The sequence below is a fragment of the Nanorana parkeri genome, unplaced genomic scaffold, assembly GCF_000935625.1.
Source record: "Nanorana parkeri isolate BGI_ZX_2015 unplaced genomic scaffold, ASM93562v1 scaffold52, whole genome shotgun sequence".
NCBI lineage: Eukaryota > Metazoa > Chordata > Amphibia > Anura > Dicroglossidae > Nanorana > Nanorana parkeri.
The window spans coordinates 924226-948280 of record NW_017306320.1 but is presented as its reverse complement, the minus strand read 5'-3'; the positions used below and the strand labels follow the sequence as shown (position 1 = coordinate 948280).

Genomic DNA, 24055 nt, shown 5'->3' with positions numbered 1-24055 from the left:
TGGAGACACGGGGCCACCAAAGGCCTCGGGACGCCCCTGCTAGTAGGAACTCAAAAAATTCCCCCTTCTGTCTGTGTAAAAAAAATCTAGGCTGGCCCCTCACTTCCTTAAACGGCTGGTGTAGGGACTGACCCGATCTAATACCTGGATTAGTCATATATACCTCTTCTACTAATCTCTCTGATGATGACAGCCATCTGCATTTCATACAAGGGTGAGATTATCATCATTATACCAATGAAAATATCTATCCAGGTATGGATGGTTTTAGAAATACACACACACACACACAAAATATCTCTCTCTCTCTCTCGCTATATATATATATTACTGTATATGTTTATTGTTCACTCAGAATTCAAACTTAAACTGTATAAAAGGTCATGATTAGAGAAAAGAGAACGCCAAGCTAAAAATAAGTGTGATTTTACACGCAAAAGACCTGTAATTATAATCATTACTTTCTTAGCACACAATTGTGTACTGGGGAAGCCATGCTAACAAAATTATTATGATAAAACACATTGCAATGTCAGAGTACAACCTAAAAATATCCCACACAAAGGAAACCAAAATTGAATGATGTTTTGTAGCAACAAGCAAGGAGGTAAAGCACAAACTCATCAGGTACACAACAATCTGGGGTGTATGGCAAGCACAGCCAGAACTAATCTGAACATTGGTTAGTCAAGCCTGGATTGTGTGAAAAGAGCTAATAAGTCAATGTCAGAGAGGGAGAATAGCAGAGCAGAGACACATCTCACTAACCTTGGTGTAAGTACACACTGTCTACAAGAAAGAATGCAGATATCTATAAAACGGAATAAAGTCATCATAACTGAGAAGACACGTCCTTTATTACGATACAAATGTACTTATAGAGAGAGGATGTGATCTACATACACAAGGGATAGCGTATGTCAAACACATACAAATATTCCAAGAACAGATGGTTTTTTTATATAAATATTGAAGGAAATGAAAATGTCTCTGTAGCTTTAGCATCAATCAAACACCTTAAGGTGATATTAAAGTCAAAAGATATTTAAGCTATTTCAAATGCTGATGAAATCACTTACAATGGATGCTGCTCCTTGATGTTTAAAAGTTTTAGCTTCCTGCAGAATCAGTTGGTCCCCTGAGCTCTGGCCCTGATATCCAGTTTTAGGGTTGCTCCTTTCACTTGCAAGGTCCTATGGAGCCACCCTTGTGTGTGCTAGTGGGCTGTGTATGCCTCCACAAACACACAGCTATTGCAAGACAAGCCGTTTCCCTGCTCACTTCTCCAAAATAGTAGAGGTGCAACGAAATAACATTTTCAAAGGGCCGAAAGCAGAACTTTTTTTTTCTAACCTTTTCAAATTTGTGTACATATTTCATTTTTATTTATTTTATCAAATATATATATATATATATATATATATATATATTTGTTTTACTTTACTGTTGGAGGCTTTGGGAAAATGTTAGGGATCTAAACAGACCCCTGATATTTCCCTTTTAAAAAAGAAAAAGAGATTAAGGACACTGAGTCTCTTTTTCTGCAGCCCCTGTACTGAGTGTTCCTGTTCATTCATAACTTGTGGAGATAGTATGTTTACCATGCCCACAATCATGAATAAACAGGAGGTGATGCAGATCACTTTCCATTCATTCATAACTGGGGACACAGTAAACATACTATGTCCTCATGTATTTACAAACACTCAGTGGTCACTGATTTTACTCGATTTCCTGCCTGACTGGCTGTCACGGGAGGCTGAGCGAGCGGTGCGGGGAGGAGAGCTCGGTCTCCTCTGATAGGCGACTCCTCCCCCGCACCGCCGGCCCAGCCTCCTGAGACGCTGGCCGCTCACATTGCTCTCCTCTCACACCGCTCAGCCTCCTTTGACAGTTTATCTCCTCCCTGCTGGGACACAGAGCAGCGCCCAACAGGGAGGAGAGAAATAAGGGATGTGCTGCAATATCGGCATTTTGCCAAAAGTGCCATTTTTGTTCGATGTGTTTCGGCGGACGAAATTTTGGTGAATCCCTACAAAATAGTATACGGACAGCTGCTGCAGACTGCTCTGTCCCTTGTGATCTTGCACTGGACAGGAAGTTCAGGGAAGCAGAGCTGAGATAGATGGGTCAGCTATTTGGAAACATAATGACTGTAATTGTTTGGGCAAAAATGCAAAGAAACACTTTGCTGGGCACGTATATTTGTATTATTGGATTCATTCCCGAAAACATGGAGCTACTCTTTTCGGACTCTTAAGCTGTTCTGCGTCCTTTAGCATCTATTTCCTTTTCCTTTTATTGTCTGTCTTTTTTTTTTTTTTCATTATGCTCACACACGTGAGCTGTTTAGTGCATTGATGTTGGACAGAAAGTCTTCTATTTATATAGATATGGAGGAGATCATAACAAATGTTTGCTGCAGACATAGGCGGATCCCTATGCCAGATATTCCTCTCAGACTGCTTTGAGTTTTGTTTTTGCTGATGGGGGATAAATTGGCAAGAATAGGGTGATAGATATGATCTGTTTTACAGAACTATTATATATGGTGTGTATGGCATCTAGTGATCCCCCCCTACTACTTGACTATGCTAATGTGGAAGAATCTGAAATGCAATTGTATGCTATACTGATTGTGCATCATGTGCTATTTTATTGTTTTATTCTACTTTTGAAAATTAATAAAATACTTTGAAAATTAAAAAAACAAAAGCAGCCAGCAGCAGAGATCGGGCCGTTTAAGGGTTTCTGTTCCTGGAAACAAAGCTAAAACTGGCTTTTAAAAAGCCTGCAGTTGTGGCTGTATATGGGGCCGTTCTGAGAGTCAAAGCTCCAACACTTCTGGTAGTGGCAGAGCTTGAAGCTTGACCTGCTTCTTTGTTCTGTATTTGCACGGCGCCATCCGTGGTTGTCACTACAAGCACCATCTTTCCTGTTGGCCGGGACTGCTGCAAGGTGTGCAGAGGGCTCCCCCATCGATCAACATCTTTACAGGTGGCAACAACCACCTGAGGGTGATCGTTATCAAATTAAAAAGTCAAACAGATTCCTCCATCCATGGTAAAAGGCGTGGATGAACAAATCTCTAGCTGTGGCTATTGTATTCTTACACCCAGCATCCACTGCTGTCACAATACATGAACAGTGACTGCAGCTGATTGCAGTCACTGTCTGGCCAAAAACTTTCGCCCTATCTCCATCAGCAAACCTTGATTGAGTAATTGACTTTTTTTATCCTGACAGTCACTCTCCATGGGTCATGGGTCGCAAGATGGAGGAAATAAATGGACAGACACGGATGTCACAATGGTGACATTGGTTCTGAACTGCTCTGATCAGCAGGAAATCTGTGCACAGATCCGCTGCTAATGGGAACTGACAGGCACCCGTGTGAAAGCGGCCTTCACTGGAAAAGTAACAAAAGGTATATAAGCATACTTGAATACTTGAATTGCGAATTACATACTTGAATTGCGCAATTGTACAGTCATAGAAAACACTATTCTAATATATATATATACATATATATAAATACAAAACATATATAAACCACTCCCAAAGTAGCAGAAACATAGTCAGGAACATTGCATCTTTAACACATTCACAAAAGATGCTGAAACAAACAGCATTAGCCCTGAGGTGTATATCAGAGAGGAATCCCTTGGAGAATTAGATATGGACCCAAGAGGATAACAGTAATCTAAAGGCAATAAGGTGTATGTAGGAAATAAGTGCAAATACTCAACAGTAATACAGCATAGGATATTCGGGGGCTCCAGAGACACAAGGGTAGACAGGCAGTGTTGTCATGGTATGGACAAAGACCTTGGGGTGCCTGCTTTACTGGTTATAAAATTGTTATATATTTACTGTACGGTTACACCAAAGAGAATATTCAGACAATAGTTTCTAGTTTCAACAGCATACACCAAACAAAACAAAATAAACGTAAAATAAACATCAATTATTTTGAAACTTTTAAATAACTTGAATATCTATAGCCAAATGATTTATTGAAGTCTAAATATGGCCACTTTTTCTTTATTTATTAAACACTGGATTAATCTAAAACTGCAAAGATACGAGAATAACCGCAAGAGAACAAAACACACTTTTCAGCAATATGCACAGATCTTGTGGTTTTTAAATTAAACTAATATTGAATTACCGTTACTACTGTCTCAAGTACGTCTGGCAACACAAATACTTGCGTTCAGAAACGGTGTCGTTCTGAATATGTAATATTTACTGCATAATGTTTTCAACAAGCTTTATTGAATTCTGCACATTATTATTTAAAACAACAATGAACAAAATATATCAAATGCTCCGGGGTTTCGCATATAAATAAATGATGGCCTATAATCAATGACGGCTCCGTACAATATTTTTCCACCCGTCACCTTGTTTGGTCGGGATTTCATTTCATGTAATTACTTTTTAGATTGTAGGAAGTTTTCTATAATGCGGCGCTGTTAATAGACCAGAGTTTTTCAACTCGTTTGAAAATGTTGATCGATTCACTATTGTACAAGTCGGCAATTATGTCAAGGTTATGGTTTTTTTTGTTTGGATTGAAATGTTCCTGGGTGCTTTCTATATTTTATGGCTAACTAAAGTGACCTGTTTGTTGTACGCATTTGTGTAATTAGTTGATGTAGAGTTGAGAGAAAGGTGATGATTTATGTTGCGGAAAGCAGTGTAATTACAAGGTATAATGAAGTGGGTTGGTCTGGAAAGTTAATAATAAGTCAGATCACCTTACCCACCGGAAAATGTTTTTTATAATAGACTTATAACTTATATATATATATATATATATACATACATACAGAAATACATAGCACCTATGGTGTGCAGGCAACCTAAAAGATCCCCACAACCTCCTAAGCAATACAGTTTATGGAGTTTGGGGTTGCAGCACAAAACAAACTTAGGCTACATGCACATGGCCATAAGAAATTGACCGATTCCATACTGTATGCACGTTTTTAACTGGGCAAAATGTTTTGGCCTAACGATTAGTAAAATGCTAAAATGGGAATTCATCCAAACTGGAGCACATACAATCTGGAGCAGTTCAAGCTTCTATCTTTTATTTTCAAAGCCTAACTGAACAAACTGAAAAGAGTAGCTGATTGGTTGCTGCTCCAGTTTGTTTTATTAAATTCCCCCCACAGTATAACAACCCTATATGAAGTTGGGGGCATACTGTACTGTTTTTCTTTTTTTTGGGGGGGTTGTAGCTGTGGAGGATATATTAATAGAAGTTGTGCTCTATATGAATAGTATATGCTGCTATATGTATTGGGAATGTATGCATACACTTTGTAAACTGTATTTTATAAAGAAATAGTTTGAGGGTAGAGGGGCAGAAGCCGATCTCTGGTTGATCGGATCAGCGTGGAGCTAGAAAACATCCAGAGCCCCCCCTCAGTGACTAGCAGAGGGAGGAGCATGCTGTATGCAGAATCAGACATTCAATGAAGAAGAGCAATTAAACAGACTACTGTGCTCCCACATCTTTCAGAGCAGCTGTCTCAGAAGATGGATACAGGACAGACAAACCTGTCCAACCTGCCAGACAATGTTCCCTGGTACTATTAGGCTAAGGGGGTTATTCACAAAAGAGCCAAAGGATCCAACCGTAGCTTCGCAGCAATAGCCCGTACAGCAGCTGAAGGCAGCCGATCAGATCAGCTGAGCCGAATGCATATGCTTTGGCTCGGTTGAGCAGTAGTGTTATTTTACAGCTATCATGCGGTGGTTTGAAATGGAGGGGCTGGGGCTTAATGTGACAGGCAGACCTTGGCTTTAGTGCAAGGCCCACTTTAAAGTGTATAGGAAATCCAAAATTTTACAGTTGTCACCAGTATAGTAGGTGAGGGAAATGAAAACTGTCTAAACCCTCAGCTTGCAGAGATTTCCTCTTAATTTATGTTGTGTCCTCAGGACAGGAAGTGAAGGGAAATCTCCACATTATGACAGCGGTTTATAAGTTCAAGTTCCTTCATGGGCTGTATATAAGTGCCAGAAGTTATGTATATCAAGGTACAGCTTTGCTTTGACACAATACATATTTGGGGCAAAAGCAATATGTGTTAGGGTTATTAATATTATGCTGTTACGTTTAAGATATAGGCAAACCTCACAACTGCCCCTCATTTAAAACCAAACATACAATAAGCCATTTGGGTCCCTAAATACTGGGTTACATATTTTATGCATACCTAAAACTTCCTTCTTCTTGTCCTTGAATTAAAGTATATGTTTTATTCTGAATATCCTCACGGCCTCTCAACACTGATGCTATTCCATTTGTATATTTTTATAATCTTTACTTTCAAATACATGTTTCTTAAGGAAAGATTCCTACACAGATGTATTAAACGTTCACCAGCATCTATTCATTAGTGGGCGATGGTGCTTACTGGACTATTCATCCTATTTATAATCCTATAAATGTTACATTTACAGCACATTGGCCAAAAGGCTTTAGTTAGCATATTCACCATGAGGAGACAGATCAATGTTCTAAAAGGCGTTTAAAGGTCTTCAAGTGGAAGAACTATTAAAAATTTGCCATTTGTGAAGTCACCCTGCTATCTTATATTTTCCACAGAAATCAAATACATTATTTTAAAAACAAAATGATATTTGCTATTGTTAAATTATTAATGTAAAAAAACAAAACGCAGATATCATGCAAAATAGAGGAGAAAAAGTACAATAAGGGAGAAATATATGAAACACAAACTAAATAATATGGGTCATACAGTAAGGGAACTTAATGTAAATGAATTAGTGATTTAAAGTGACACTAAATTCAGAAGTTAAATCTTAAAAATGCATTCAAGTACCTTAGCTATTAACAAAAATGTAGCTTGTTTGTGAATCACTCTGCTGGCTGTAGATCCTCAAATCATCTCTGAAATGGTGCTGACACTGCCTTTCCTTCTAGAGGGTGGCTACTTTTGTTGCCCATGGTCCCTGTGTGTGTTGTAAAGTAGTCACCACTGCAAGCTCGCTCCTGTGATGGACTACAATCTTAATACAAATTAGCAAAATATATGTGAGATTGTAGTCTATCATGGGAGTGAGTTTGGAGCGGTGGCTACTTTACAACACACACAGGGACCTTGGAGAACAAAAGTAGCCACCCTCCAGAAGAAAGGACAGTGTCAGTACCAATTCAGAGATGATTATCAGTTCATAGAGCATGGACACATTTCACACAATAGCATGTAAAACGATGAATTAAATACTTATAAGAACATTGTATGGCTACCAGGGACGTGCGATCAGGGGAGGCAGGTGAGGCAGAGCCTCACCTAGTATTATGCAGGAAAAAGCTGTCAGCATCAAATCTGAAGCTGACAGCTTTTTTTCCATTCAGTGCAGCTTGTTACAGGTTACACAACAGGCAAAGCCTCCCCGCTGTATCCGGCTTTTGACAGGTAGTTAGGTTAGATAGCAGTGGGCTTACCCACTGCTTGTGCAACCTAACTTGGTGAAGCAAGAGCTGTCACAGCCTCTAATCTGTGTTAGAGGCGTGAGCTATGTGGATGGCTTGGACCAAGCCATCCACAGAGTCCAATCAAAAAAAAAACACACTGAGGCCATCAATCTCAATGCCTCAGCAGTGAGGAGCAAGTAAGGGACAGGGAGGCTCCTCCATTCCTCCTCCCCACACAGCTTGGTTACCGAGCTGGGGGTTGAGCTTCGTCGGGATGGGCACAGAGCTTTGGCGGGCTGGGGGATGCCTCATCCTGCCAAGAAGGCATTGCATGTCACTGATGTCTACCAATGTCTGCTCCCACATAAATATTATAAAAGATATTCATTCCACATCTTTGGAGGAAACATTCCGCATGAAGGAATATATCAGGTATAAAGTTATGTATGGGATCTCTCGGGTTATATGCAAAGGATGCAGTGTCCAATGTGTGGAAAGAACAAGAAGAGGATGGCAAACTCAAATGAAAGCCCATCTGTATAATACTGCAAAAAGAGAAGAATGCAAATAAAGCAAATCATTTTGTTGACTGTAATGATTACAATTTATAAAAAAGTGCAGGGTATAGAGGAAATTAAACTGGCCAAATGGGGCGGAGATATCTTTTTACTGCTGTGCAGTTTGGAAGTGTATTAGATTTTTGTTTTACAGCAGGGGTCGACAACCTTTTCCACATTAAGCATCAATTTACAAGCATTAGACAGCAGACAATGACATAGCTGTGGGTGTTTTTTTTTCAACTTTGTACTCATAGTTGTGCGGTTAATGGCAAGGTAAACTAATAAATTATTATTATTATATTTACTGGTGAAAACACAAAATATGTTCATACTTACCGTAACGTATAATGAACAATAAACTGGCGTAGTTCTGTTATGTCTGAGCTGTGGGATGTTAATTTCAGCTGCACACACTTCTGAATTATCTGATGTTAAGTTGGCTTTGAAATGGACTTAAAACAGAAATAAAGTATTTTTTTAAAAAGGCCCCCCAGGAGATGTTAGCAATAATATGCCAGTATGCACAGTGCTGCTACGTCATGCAATATCCTTCCTCGCAGGCGCTCCCATCTTTCTTCATCCCCTTGACTAGGGGGGCCCAGATGAAGTAACTTCCACGCATGTGCATTTAAGTTACTTCAGCAATGAATTGTGCCGAGACTGCAAAGACTCAGTTCTCTAAGCAGATGCTTAGAGCACCAAGGGAAGGGGGCACCTTAAAAGGATAAGTGAACTTAAAGACAAGGTTCAATTATGCTTTTTGCCCCTTTGCCCTTAACTAACCAATCCCACCCTCCCCCACCACAGATGTAAACTTACTGAGATCCAACTGCTGTGGCCCCTGTTGTGCATTTATATCCTGTGCCACAAGTCCTCTCTCTCCTGGCCGCACAGATGTAATATAGATCCACAGACGTCTATATGGCTCATCTACCTTTGTCTCCTATAGACTTATTAAATCTTAATTATAATTAATCATTTAAATTATTTCCCTCATCATTTATAAATAAAAGGCCTCGGTCAGTTGCTTGATTTTGATCCATACCCAATCTGTTAAACTAATAAAATTATATTTTTATTGAATATAGTTGTCGGGTCTGGCCTGGGTTTAACCTGGAAGAAAACTGCAGAAGGCTTATACATGTTCAAACTTTTATTTCCCTTTCAGCACTTATTGAGTCCCAATGTTTTGACAGTTAACCAAGAGAGGGACCGAGGGGGGCAGCAATGTGGCTGTTCCAACCCCTGTTGTTCCACTGTTGTATCAACCTCTTAATCCAGCCCTGCTTATGGTGTTATAGAATTAATTTTTCTTTTTATTATGAAAATAATAGTGGATGGTGACAACTGCTGTCATTTTGTTTTGCCATCTGTTTCTCATTAGACAGATTTCTCTTCACCTCTTGTCCTGTATTCTTAACAGTAAGTAAGGGGATGTTTCCAAAATGAAGGAAATCCCAGCTTAGACAGTTATCACAAGAACAAGTGCCCCGTTGTAAGAGTTCCCCTATTCTTGTTCTGGTAACCACAAAAAATTTTGAATTTGCCCTCACTTTAATATCAGGGGGCATTGGTGAGAAGCACAATTAGAGAGATGACATATCCCAGACTTGGACACAGACCATAATAAAAACCTGACAGTTGTTTGAAACCTCCCCACTCTATCCAAATCTAAAGTTATACTTTAAGGTTCTTGTTCAGGTACTTCCTGTTGTAGGGTGATAAAGCTGGGTCCCTGTCTTCCAGTTGCACTTTTGCCATATGTCATATGGGCTTTAGATGGAGACTACAAGTGGCTGTTTCAACACATATTACAAGGCATGGACCATTGTTGTCACCATCAAGAATCTGTCCTTGGGAAATGGCATGCAGCCATCACCGAAGGTCATGCATGTAGACATTAAGTGGCTGCAATGCTGAAGGAGATCAGCACTGAAAGCACTGAAAAAAAAAGGTGAACACATGTACCTTGTTTTAAAAAAGGCAATTCCGATACAAATACCTTTGCAAACAAAATGTCATCCATTTAGGGTTTACATCTACTTTAAATAGTTAGCATGTATAGACATATTGTGATAGGTTGTATAAAGTATTTAATTGTGGTAAAAATGGGCTGAAAAACTCGGCTTATACTCGAGTATATACGGTAATTTCTGTTAAAAAGTTCCTGTTAAGGCTACTGATAAGTCATAGACACAGTGCTTATACCGGCAATGAATCTGAGTTCTTTTTAGTTTCTTGAAATTCATGATACAGATGCACAGAACAGCAGTGGTGAGTGTTCAGCTTTCTATATTTATCTGGATTCCTGCTGGCATACAACAGGCCGTGTCTGCAGCCCTTCATTGTGGAGAGATGCTTAATGCGATATGTTTCTTTGTATGGACTCATCATGTGGCCTTTCTTGATCCAAACTCCAACTTGAGTATAGTGTTTTTTTTAACTTGCTGGAACTCTTTAGTCATGCTTTAAAAAGCTGCTGGATAACAGTTTCATACAAAAAGAAAAAGTCTACAGAATCCATATAAACAGCAGCTTTAGGCAACATTTACAGATAAAGCTTTGCATTATCTGACTACATAATGCAGTTCAGCTAAATTATATATTGTTACTACTCAACAAGCCAATCACAGAACTTCTTTAGACTCTCTGTCCATCATGGCTAAAGTGTACAATGACCCCTATTGAAAAACGCAATATAAAACCAAAACTGCTAAACTAAAGCTGGCCATACAGTAGTAGATTTCCCTCCAAGCTAAAGAGCATGTCACAGTCGGGGGAACCTGGGGCACTGGGGAAGGTAGGCTCTGGGGATTACAGAGCAGGTCAGGACTGGCTGAGCTGAAATGATCGATTATAGTCTTAATCTCAGCGCTGAGCTGAAATGATGCCTGGGATGCAGGTCATAGGGAACTCTGGGACTGAAGTGACTGTACATTACTAGAGGAGCAGGGTTTAAGAAGTGCCGGGTCTTCACCAAAGCGCCAGAAGGTGGGATGTTATGCTGCAGGACAACTCCCAGGTAGCGGCCCCATAACACATCTGTGCAGGCACAGAAGACAAAATACTGCAGAGATGACAAGTGGGACAGTTGCTGCAGTGAGGTTCAGGACACAAAGGCAGGCAGGGGTGAAGTCTGTTTACACATTGCTGATCAGGAGTACAGGATACCAAGGAAATCAGAGGAGGAAGTCCATACAAAGTGATAGGAACACTGGTATACAACAGAGAGTCAGTAAAGGCATGGCTAGCCAAGATACTCAGAAAAAGTAGACTAAAAGAAACAAGCAGCCACACATGAGTTTGATAGAGACTCACTGGTAAAGCACAGGAGCAACAAGCTTACTAAGGATAGTGATTACAATCCACTAGCTGGAAGTGCAGGATCTCACTAGGAGCACAGGGGAATCCAAAGGAGACACAGGGAACAGCAATACTGGTAAGTAGCAGTTTGCGGGGATCCTAAGGAAACAATTTCCAAGCAACTCAAAGGGGTCCCGTTGAAGTGTATAGACATGTTGCTTGAACGCCAAGCAACAAGTGCACTGGCCTTTAAACACAGAGGTTTAGAGCGGATTGGCAGGAAGCCCAGCACCTCGGACAGGGGGACAAAATCCAGAAGTGGATCAATGCACAGGGAACTGTGACCGAGCGTGGATGGGCGAATCTCCAGCTGCAGCTATTGTATTCTGACAGTGGGCACCCACTACTGTTAGACTACTGGAACAGTGATTGTGGTTTATTGGTTGTAGTCACTGTTATGGCAAAAATGTTCAGCCTAGTTCCTTTGCCAAAACTCAATTACTCGATTCCTGTGAACCAGCCAAAATTCTCATCATTTTAAGCTCCCCTATCATCTCACATCCCATAGAGGAATAAGTGCATACTTAGATCACTAGTAACAGTAACGACAAAATAAAGGACCCCACCAGTTTATTATAATATCTTGAAATTATAACGTCACACCATCTGTAAACATTCTTGACCCTATAAAATGAGAACAATGTCACAAAAAAAATCACACGTGTCCCAAACAAATGCTTTCACCATAGAACATGAACATTCAATGTTTTTAATGGTTTACATATTTGTTTTTGTTATGCTATCTTGATAGTAATGGTGCTTACTATCATTGGTTTTTACACTTGCATACATTTACATATTTTTAAATTTTTGGGGGGGTCAAGCAGATCTTGAGATGGTGTAATTAATTCATGTTATTATGAAATCCAGATTGGTTAGGGCTCAATCCAACTCATTCTGTGGTTGATAGGAACAGATCTTCATCATTTGCTAACTCCTCTATGATGCTATATCTGTGCAGGTTCATAATGAAGTTAAATATGATTGGAATTTCCCAATATAAAGTGTTATCATTCCTCTTATTATGATGGTATGCTGCAGCTGCTCCCTTATATGATGTGGCATTCATTTATTAGATATTTCTTGATCCTTCTTGGTTTCATTGCTTTCAGAGAGGAATGTATACCGCAAAGCATATGTTGCACTGATATAAATATAGTGCTGTTCTGCACATTAGTGAACCTAGGGCTAGTTTCCCTTTCAAAGTTTGTGTCCTCCCGTTACCCTAAGGAGAACTATGGGGAAAAGCCTTAACCCCATAGTTCTCCTTTAAGCTGAATCTCTCAGTCAGGTCAAATTATACATTTTCAAGATGTTAGAAGAGGATTCTAAGAGTGTTCCTGAGTAGTTTGTTAACTGAAAAATAAAATTAGAGAGCTCAAAAAACAGACATCAAATTCAACCAGGAGAACCAAGAACCTTGCACCCTCAACCTTAAACAGCCAGTGATCACATATTGTACGGCTGATTTCAGCCGATATACGGCTGAATTCAGCCGTACCAGCCTGAAGTGAATAGCCGAACAGTGTTCGGCTCACTTCACTTCTGATCGGTCATTCACTCGGCTGCCCTCGGCAGCTTTGTGAATAGACCCCATAGTGTATATGCAATATATACATTTTGGTCAGATGGCAACACCCTGAAATGATTCCACACCTAAGGGCCCATTCATACCTGTGCGCTGCTTTAAAGCAGAACTCCGCGCAGTTAAAAACGTAACATGTTGATTTCATCATGTGTAATACAGTCTATTGACTTGTATTATACGTAAGGATGCTGAGTAATCGACGAAAGATGAAGCTGAGGGGGAGAGAGATGAGCCGTTACTGCTGAAGTATTGAGGATCACATTTGTATTCACTATTTTATTTTACACCCATGACCAAAACGAGCATTTATCCTTTGGAGTATGGGGGCAGCCCCACTGCAAGCGTTACCTTTTTAAGAAGGCCATTCATTTTAAATGGGCCACCATGCGCCAAAAATGCATTATGCCACACAATTCCCAGTGTGTTTTATTACTAGGTGTGGTGTTATTTAAGGAAGAACTCTAGGGAAAAAGCCTTGCAGTGCTCGTTTGTGTCTAGGTGCTAAAAAAAAAGTTATACTCACCAGACCACCTGAGCCAGCTTCTTCTTAGATTGGTGTCTAGAACGTTTTTCCCACTCTGCTGCACTGTCTAAGGATCCTGATGTCTTTACACTCTATGCACTGTGTATAGACTGTGTATAGATGTGAGGATGCTGAGGAACAGGCCATCTGTGCAGTGAGGAGGAGGCACACTTCAGTGATCACAGAAACAGGGAGCTGGCTCGGCTGGTCTGGTGAGTATAACTTTTTTTTTTAGCACCTAGAGAAAAATGAGCACTTAACCATTGCAGTACGGGGGTAGCCCCATTGCAAGAGTCAATAGCATTAAAGCATTAAAATGTATGGCAATGCACTGTACTGTACTACATGCTTTGCTGTAAAACACACATTTTACAGTGCATTAACACAACTCACAGGTTTCAACGGGTCCTTAGACATGCAAATATTTGTAAATTGACCGCTATGAAGAGAAAATAATCATGAGATAAAATAGTGAATGCAGCTTACTCCTACATCACTGTGGATTGACCTCAATGTTTGCTACATTCCGATTAGCAATGCCGCTGTTTTGTTTTACAATTAAAAGCAGCATACAAATTATCTGAGTCATTCTACAATTCTTTCTGCAGGTGACTGGAATGGTGACAGCAGGGTTCCAAATCAAAAAATATTTCCATGATTATACTGCAAGAAAATACAAACTCTTATATATAGACAAGAAGCGTGGAAATGTCTTCTGTGTTTTGAAGCAATTCAAATTACACCCCAGTAAGGTGCACTGCAGATAAAACTGAGTGCTTCGTTAATTAGGAGCCCATCATTTCTTGATATGGAGAGAAAACTCATGTAAAATCATAGACTTTCAGGACAGATTGCGAAGAACTCAAGAAGCAGCAAAAGACTCTTCATGATTATAAGTCATTTACAAAGCACAGATACGTGCAATAAACTGTAGTACAGCAAATAAAAACAATTCTGTAACAACATACGTTTACTGGGCTATTCCACAGGGAAAGGAATATGATTATACTGCCAATAGCAGCTAAGTCACGTTATTATATCAAACCCAGTCTAGAAATACGACAGATGGAATCTTGTTTCAATTGGTTACTCCACTTTTTGTTCCATACTTATAGATGAACCCCATTAGGCCTAGTTATACATTTAGGACACTGGCCTAAAAAGGGTTTATTTGTATGGGTAAACACCCTGTTTTCTTTAAAGGAACCTTCAAGTGAAAACTGCAAATTAAACCTAAATATTTTTACAGTTCTGCCAGGCATTGATGTAGTGCCCCAATCTAACCCAGGTCTGTTTATCACAAATTTAAAAAAAAAACTTTTTAAAGCAGAAGAGTTGTTCCCAAACACACCCACTTATAGGCTACCTGACGTCTCTCACCTGATGTAAAAAATGTCAGAACTAACCCTACATTCGCCCTGAGAGAGAGCACTTTTTGGAGTGTTTTTTCAGGCGTATTCAGGCTTGAGTGTTTTTGGTTTAGCCACTGGAATGCTAGTTAATAGGAGGAAGAAATGGTTCTTTAGGCTTGAAAAACTTGCATTTTCAGGTGTTTTTCAGGCATTCCCATTGAAGTCCAGTCTGCTTTAAAAGATACTCATCTAACCTTTTTTGAGCTACATGTGTCAAGCTGCAGTCACCTAAGTGCTCATTCATGAACAGAAACAATGTAAAAGCGTGGGATTTTGGTTGTTGAGCGTTTTGGAGCTTTTGAACCTCAACCTACAAAGCACTCAGGTTGCAATCAGGTCTAAGAATAATAGACCCGCCTTTGTATCCAATGATCCTCAAAGCCACATACTGCACATGTGAAAGGAAGGTAACCACTTGGGGATTTATACTGTCACAAAATCATATATTGAGCCTTGCAGTTAAATTTACTGTCTTCTGAACTACTATTAACCATCCTCCATGACCCTATGGAAGTTGAGGTATGTCTTGTATGAGCTGTTTGTCTCCAACCAGGTTGTATGACTGTTATTGCTGTTAGGATACATTCAGATAGATGCAGGATACTGCTTGTGTTGTCTTACCCAGAGTAAAGGCCATTCTGCCATACTGTCCTACCAGTGCATCTGCTGGGGAAAGCTATTTAATTGAATACTTAATGCAACTTCAATGCTGCATGTAATGCAATTCAGTTCAGTAGCCCTTTTAAGAGTCCACATGGACTGTAACCCCAGTTGGTACAAAACTGTTATGTCTATTACTGTTATGATTGGTGGAGTTGTCAGTCTACAATATTCTGCAGGAGACTATGAGGGCAGAGCCACATAAGGCAATGTTATCACCTCTTGGGTCTCAGATGTAAATACTGCTTAGACTTCTTTGATTGGTAAAACGGTACAAAGGACCATTACACGCAGCAATCAGTCTTATTATATTGTCTGACAGCTGCTAAACTGATATAATCTGATCATTGCACTACTTTATTAAATATGTCATTCACATATTACCTGTTAATGGCATTGTACAAAGCTCAGTAAACCCTAACAACCAATAGACATGTGCATTCGGATTCGGATGAACCTGCAAATCAACGAAAATCAGTTGATTCGGCGGTTCCTCCGAATCCAAAATAACGAATTTAATATATGCCTGAATATACTAAAACGATATTCGGGCATACATAAATTCGTTTTCAGAACACACCGGTGGCCATATTGGCCGCCAGCGTGTTCTGTGCATGCCCGCCGCCATCTTGGAGGCGGAACATATGACGGCACATGACGGTGATGTCACATGCTGAAAGAGTGGTGGCCATATCGGATCCATTTTGGAGTGGATCTTGGTATTAACCAAGATGGCGGCTTTCGAACATGTGGGCCCCGCCATCTTGGTGTAAAACAAGATCTACTCCAAAATGGCGGCATGCATGTGAATAACGCGCCGTCGGCCGATATGGCTGCTGCTCGTTCTGCGGTTTCAGTGTGCAGCTTCAACGAGCCTCTGAATCCGAAACAACGTAAAAATTTGTTTCCTTTGACGAAACAAATGAAAACATTTTTCATTTTCATTTGCTTCGTCTAAAAACTAATTTTTTTGTTGTACACATGTCTAACAACCAATTAGAAGTCATCTTTCACTATCCTCCCTAAAGGAAAACAGCAGTGCATTCATGATAAGTGAACTTTGTGTGGCTGAATAGGGCTACAGCACATCATTATGCTTCACATTATGCTTGTGAAACAACTAGTCCCAGCATGCGTATTATATGTGTCCTGCCTCAAGTGAAAGAGCTTAAACTAGACCAAGGTCCAGTCCACAGAATAACATCAATGCACTGACTGGCACTTCATTCATACATGTGATCACTGTGCTCCCCGTCCCTTGCGTACATTAATATTAATGATGCGGTAAGTTATCATACTGTGAAAGAGAATGCAATGAAGGTGTGAGGCTCCAGGCTGAATATTCCTATATAAAACATACTTGTGATCCATATGATATCCTTTGAAAGGTAACATGCAGATGTGTTAATGATGAAGTCATTGCCGTGTGATTATAACAGCAAGAATAGCAGAAACAAATTGGCAAGGGAAAAAATGTAGCTACATTATACTGTATATATATATATGTATATAAAAAATATGTGTGTGTGTGTGTACATACATGCATTGTGATAGAACCCAAGGCATGGTAATAAAGGGTGTCTATATGCCCCCAAGAGTGCTCCATCCCGCAGTTTGCATGTAGCACAGCAGGTAAAGAAGCCAGTCCAGAAATTCTGTTTCACCCAGGCAGTTCCTCACCTGTAGATAATGAGCAGCACCGGGTATTTTGAGAGTGAGATGGAGGATGAAGAGGCGAGCAGTAGGGTATACTGTAACACTCCACTGAGAGACTGAAAGGACTTGTCTCTAAACAGAAAACTATAGGAATGCATCTATACTGGTTTTTCGGTATCGTGTACGAGTACCAATATTTATCTTTCGGTACTCGCCAATATCGGATACCGATACCGGCTTCTCAGGCAATCAGGAAGCCAGGCGGCATGTCAATACCCACTGCCCAGCTTCTTGATTCCCCAGAAAGCCGGCTCCATGCTGATTGGCTAGGAAGCCGGCTCCATGCTGTTTGGCCGGCTCCATGCTTATTGGCCAGGAAGCCGGCCAAACAGCCAATTAGCATGGAGCCGGCTTCGAGGCCAATCAAGAAGCCGGGTGGCGGTTCATTACCAAGAAGCTGGCTCCATGCTGTTTTGCCAGCTCGATGCTGATTGACTGGGAAGCTGGCTTCTCGGCCAATCAGCATTGAGCAGGCCAAACAGCAGGAAGCTGCATTACCTGCCGCCTGGTTTCCTGAATGGTCGGGAAGCTGGCTCCATGTTTCCTTGGGTAGGTAAGGTTAAATAAAGACACAGGTCCATCTAGTTCAACCTATGTATGTATGTGTCTGTATCCTTGGCTCTAGTAGTTCCCATATCCTTGTATATTTGGTGAACCAAGAATCTTATCTAAAAGTTTCTTGAATGTATCAATGCTATAAGCAGACACTACTGACTGTGGAAGGGAATTCCACATTTTTACTACTCGCACAGTAAAAAAACAAAAAACCTTGCACAGTCTAAGATTAAACTGCCTCTCTGCTAATCTCTTGTTATGTTATCAATAGAGTTCTCGCTGTAAACATCTTATTCTGAATATTGTGGCCCCATTAATTATTTTGAAAACTGCAATAAGGTTCCCTCTCAATTATTTTCTAAGGAGAACAGGTTTGATTTCTGTAGGCGATTTTCATAACTCAGGCCTTCTATCCCCTTTATTAATTTTGTAGCCCTTCTCTGAACTCTCTCAAATTCAAGAACATCTTCCCTGGGGGTGACCAAAAATGAACCGCTTGCTCAAGGTGAGGCCGGACCAGTGATTTATAAAGTGGTAATATTATGTTTTTATCCGTTGCCAAAATCCATCTTTTCATATACACATATGCGCTGTGTGTGTAGGGGAAGCAGCTAAAGTCAATTGCATCAACTTTACAGGCAGCATAATGCCATGTGGGGAGGCATCACTAAGCTGGTGTGCACTGACCTTTTTGGTTCAATGCACCCTTGTCCCTGAAATGGGGGGTTGCTTTTAAAATGTCAAGCATATGCACTGCAGCCCCCTTTTAACACCCAAGTGAACAAAACCTTACCGGTGCTCTGGTTTCGAAAAAAAAAACCCGCCTCCGGCAATATAACGATAAAGAACAAACAGAAAAAAGACAAACATATTGTCACACATCTGTTCTTATCGGATGTTGTCACCTGTATGATCTGTTACTATAGTAACAGAGTGCTGTGCTTTTCATCTTACCGATATCAAGTGTGGTATATATATAGTCGGTGATATTATCTCTAATTGTTTGTATCCCCAAGAAAGTTTGCTGCGTGGTGTATCACACAGATCATTTCACACATATAATCTGGAGGTTTCAGCATCACTCATGGCGGTACACTCACCTCCGAGCACCGCAGATAGCAGAATATGCGTGCCATATTTTTTTATCAGGTTCTCTGTAATCTGAGCCGCGGACGGCCTCCTCCCCAGCTGACGAATGGTGCGCACAAACTCCGGAGCCAGCGTGAGATTCGGAAATTCCTTGCTCTCTAAGGCCATGTTCTTCACCTTCCAGCGGCCAAACTCCCTGACAAGAAAAGATAATAGATTTAAAGACATCCTGGAACAGAATTGTGACTATATAGGGCAAGAATCATTGCAGTACAACTAGTCCCTTAATGTTATTAAAGTTGATGTACACCCCAACTGAATGGCATTTAGTTTGCTCTCTATCATAAATCATTGCTTTGTTTATTTTTTCAAATAAAGAAAATGGTTTCTTCTTTTTTTTCATCCTTTCTTTCATCTCAGCACTACTGATCTCATGCAACCTTTTTGCAGTCACTTCATGTCTACATGTACTCCAGCTCTGGCTTAGAGCAGATTTTCTGTGTGTTGTAGTCCCTATCAGAAGCCCATGTGATCGCGTGACAACACAGGAACGCAACTGGGAGACTAGGAACAGAGCACTGACACCCAGGAAGTACCTGAACAAGCACCTTTATGGGAGGATTTTTAAGTGGGCCACTCCATGCAAGATCTACATTGTAAGTGCCCTTACCCACACCTTTTGCTTACTAAAAAGCAGCATAAACATTTCAAAAGCAAAAGATAATGTGCTGTTACAATAGTTGTATAAAATATGACAATGCATAGTCATGGTAAATATTCATACAAATGTGAAGTGAGAATCGCATAGTTAACTTTCCTTAAGCCATTTGCTCATTGATATTGTATAGCTGATTATTATACTGACATCTTGTGGTCGTTTTGGGTTATTGCACCATGTTTTTCTGCATTGCCCTCCCCTTGTGTGTAATGTACCGCCCTTCTTCTCCAGTAGTGGTTTTAGTGTCATGGCTACTTGTAACAAGACCACATGCACATGCTAGCCTGGAAACATTATCATCCTTGACCTTCACGTGCCATCTATTCATTCATCTGCTGTATCCTTGTCTGCTGTACGGAATAAAGCACCTTGTGGAAAAAAGGTATTTTGTGAGTTCAGCTATCTGATAAGGAGTGTCCGCAGTGATTATATCTGCTTTTACAGGCCAGGCAAGGGATAAATCGCGAATACAACAATCGGAGTAAGAATAGATAATATACTTACCTCTCCACCAGCTTTTACAGGTGGGGTGTAGGGGTGATGTCATCCTCCTGCCAACAAGATCCAGGGGAATAGTGAGCACTCCAAATCCCACAAGAAGACACTTTAGTACAGTGCAGGGGTTTCTTCTCAGTGAGATTGGGAGTACTCTACATTTGCCAAATCTTGCTGGAAGGAGGATGACATCACTCTCGTCTGGGTGCCGCGGGTGAACATCAGGGGAAAGGTAAGTATACTAACCCCCCCCCCCCCAGCATTTTTTTTAATGTTTATGTTGCTTTTTAGCAAAGGGGAGGGGGACACTTTGCATTTTAGCTACAAGGTCTGCTTTAATGAAAGCTGCAGATTTAAAAGCATTAAAATCACATTAACATATTAAAATTCCCGAAGGCCTTTTAAGAAGTTCCTAACACCTGAAGTTGGTGGCGGGCTTTCTGATTATGTGAGCACTGTGATTGGTTGTTACAGTGTCACATGACTGAGAGTCCATCCTAGTAGCTCCTGACCGTGAACAGTGACGGGGAGCTGTGCTGGGGGCAAACCAGTGAGTGCACTTTCAGCACAGGACAGCGGAGCCAGCTGACGCACAAATTCGTCACACTAGGTAGAACAGGTTAAATAAATTCTAGTTATTGGGTTTACATATACTTTAAAGATTACTTTGCTTTTTGATCTCAATAAATAAGGTGTTATTTTTAAAAAAAAATTAGTTCATAGTTCCATTCTTTTGCTCTAAACCTCCCATATTTTGGAGCTGACATATCTAATTATCCTCAGAATGCGTAAAAGCAAACCACCTTGTTTTATGTTGCCCTCCCTAACTCTGATGTCTCCCAAGACAGATGCATAACTGGCTGAAGAGTAGAGAGATTGCTGACGTTACACATCACATTACCAATAGACCAGGAAGTCTGCAGAAACTAAGATGTCTTGTCAGTATGGCATTCTGTAAAGTCGAGCTGAAATCATCAGCAAGGAGCAAGAAGGGTCAGGTTCTTTATGCCAGAATATACCACGCATGACATTTTAAGACATGTCTGTTCATTTACAAAGTTGCAGAAAGTAACGTAGTTTGTACAGCTAGAATCACATTCTTTCATGCAAGACCTACTTTAAAGTAAACCTATGAATGTTTAAAGATTTACATATTTTTAACCAGCAGTAAATGACCTTTAAACAAGCCCTTGCTGACCTATGTAGCTACAGGCACTGTGGAGAAATGAATCCCCCATATTAAGAAGAACTTAAGAAGGGCCCCATGATTTGTAGGTAAACCCCTGAGCAGCACAGAAGAGTTTCCTATTGCATTCTATTTTTTTCTGGTTGAGAACGACTGAGCTATAACAAGGAGAATTTGCTGTTACAGCTATTGTATGAAAATATGATAGAATGCATAGTCATGGTTAATACTCATTTTACGATGAATTTGGAATTCATATAGTTAATTTCCTTAAGCATTACTAGCATATTATCAGTATATCTGGTCAATATACTGCACTCTCGTGGGCATTTTGGTTTATTTTTTTGTGTTCCCTCCCATTTTATGATGTATTTCCCCTTTCTTCTCACATTGCCTTTATGGCATCAAAATGGATGCTTGTCTCATGGCCACGTGCTAATATGCTCACATGGAGGGAAACATTACCTTGTTTTGACCTGCAAATAGCGTCTTTACAATCATCTACTACATCCAGTTGTCTGCTGTAACCTGCTGCATTCAATAAAGATCTTCGCGGATGAAAAGGTATTTGGTGAGCTCAGCTAGTTGATAAAGACTGTCCACGGTGATTATATCTGCTTATACAGACCAGGCATAGAGGTCTCAGTAAGACATAAATCATCAATGGTTGGAGTCAGAATAGAGAAGTAGCCACTATTAGTAAATCTATAGTTGGGTCACCTAAGGAATTTGTTGACTGCATAACATTCGTAGCCCTGTGTAAGCTTCAACTCCAGAGACTTTTAGATTGGCAGGAACTTTACTTCACTCCTGAATGCAGCAGCAGGGAAAAAAGGAAGGAAGGTGTATGCTGCTGGGGAGGAGAAGGTTAATGGATGACCTTTAGGTACAATTGTTCTTTAATTAATTCCCCCACCTTACTGGGGACAGCCTACCAGCTCAAATACTTATCTTCTACCTTGATACAGCGATCATTGCTGTGAGGTCCTCCCCATCTCTGCACAGCCTTTTTCATTCCTTAAGGTCGGATTTACTTTGCTGGACCACTGGAGGCCACCATGAGTATGACTTACCCATAGGGATGAATGAATGAGCATATACACTGAGAAGAAGGCCTGCCAGGGGCATTTCCAAAGGAAAGGCTGTGTGGCGCTGGGCAGGGCCACACAGTGGAGATTGCTGGATCAAGTACAAAGGTAAATATGTGAGCAGGTGGGCTGCACTCAAGGAGATGTGGGAGAATGAGCTACTTGTCCTTTAGGGTGGACCCTTTTGCTTTGCCCTGTGAGGGCAGAGCACAGGCTTATTTTAAGAGTAGGGCCACAAGGGCAATTGTGCTACTAAGGAATTTAACCACTTGTTGGTAGTCACCTCATTTGCAACATGCTGGAATCAATGTGCTGCTAATGAGATAATTGTCTCAGTGTACTGCTAATGAGATGATTGTCAACAAGTGGTTAAATCTCTCAGAAGCAAGAGATTAAAATCGCTGTGTAAATGATTTGATTACAAAATGTATCTATAACACCCACCATTAGTCTACTTCAATCAGCACGTTAACGCCAGTTGATTGGAATGTCTGATTTGCATGAGGATCTTAAAGTAGAACTCCACAAAGAAATGAAAATCTGAGACAGAAATTGTGATGTTATGTAAATCCCACAAACGTCTTGCACTTTCTCTTTGTATGGTTTACCCACTTTTTGGTAATACAGTCGATAGAGTATGCAGGTGACCTTTCAGTGGCAGAATATCTGTGTTTTCTAGATTTGCCCCAAGCACAACCCTACAACATACAACCGCACAAAGACACAAAAGAAACTCTTCATTGTATTCCTGCCCCCAACCACAAATTATACCCTTACGGCTTGTTCAAATCAGCTGCATTTGGCAGTGTTGACCCAACACATAAACAACGTGCTTTGTTTTACACAGCATGATGTGATGCACTATATCACATCGCAATGCAGCGCGTTGCACAGAGTTGAATAAAATGTGATTTTGTGACATTTTAATAAAGTTAAAAAAAGAAAAAATTAAGGTGAAAAGGACGATGCATTATAACAACATATTGCACCACTCCGACACAATGCACGCCAACGAGGCACATTATACAGAGCATTGCTTGATCCCACTGGTGTAAATAGGTCTTTACTCTCTACTCCTTCAGTTGCACAAGGGGTGAACAATGTCAGGGTCTCTTGTTTGCAAATCCTCCAGCCACAGTAGTAATAATATCATACAGTATGTACCTTCTGCAATAAAAAAATGCTTCCGTCTTGCAAATTGTTAAATATACTCTAAAGTTCCTCTTTAAAAAGCTGATATCCTAGCTCAAGGGTTGTTAAAGAATTATTAAACACTTAAACTTTTTTTCCAATAATTAACCTAATCAAACAAATATACATCCAGCAAAGTATTTCTTTAAGTTTTTGCCCAAGCACTTACAGTCATCACGTTTTAGAACAGCTGGCTCCAATTCTGTTAGCTTGGCTTCCCTGAACAGGAAGTTCAGTTCCAGTCCAAGATCACGAGGGCAGTGCAGTCTCCAGCAGCTGTCAATATGCTAACTTAGAGAAGGGTGTATGAAGGAGAAGCAGGGAGGAAGGGAATGGCTTGCCCTACTGCGCCTGTGTGTTTCTGGAGACAGACACAGTTTATTAGCACACACAAGGGTGGCTCTATATATATATATATATATATATATATATATATATATACAGGTGAAACT

The 24055-nt window shown here is 40.4% G+C and overlaps 1 protein-coding gene across 1 annotated transcript in view; it reads right to left on the bottom strand.

Annotated features, from left to right (window-relative positions):
* Nucleotides 1-24055, bottom strand: part of BRINP2 (BMP/retinoic acid inducible neural specific 2) — a 262091-nt gene that overhangs the window by 179243 nt on the left and 58793 nt on the right. Inside the window, exon 3 of the mRNA XM_018575321.1 lies at nt 18937-19121. Within this exon, the coding sequence (XP_018430823.1) occupies nt 18937-19121 (185 nt within the window). The remainder of the gene's footprint in view (nt 1-18936; nt 19122-24055) is intronic.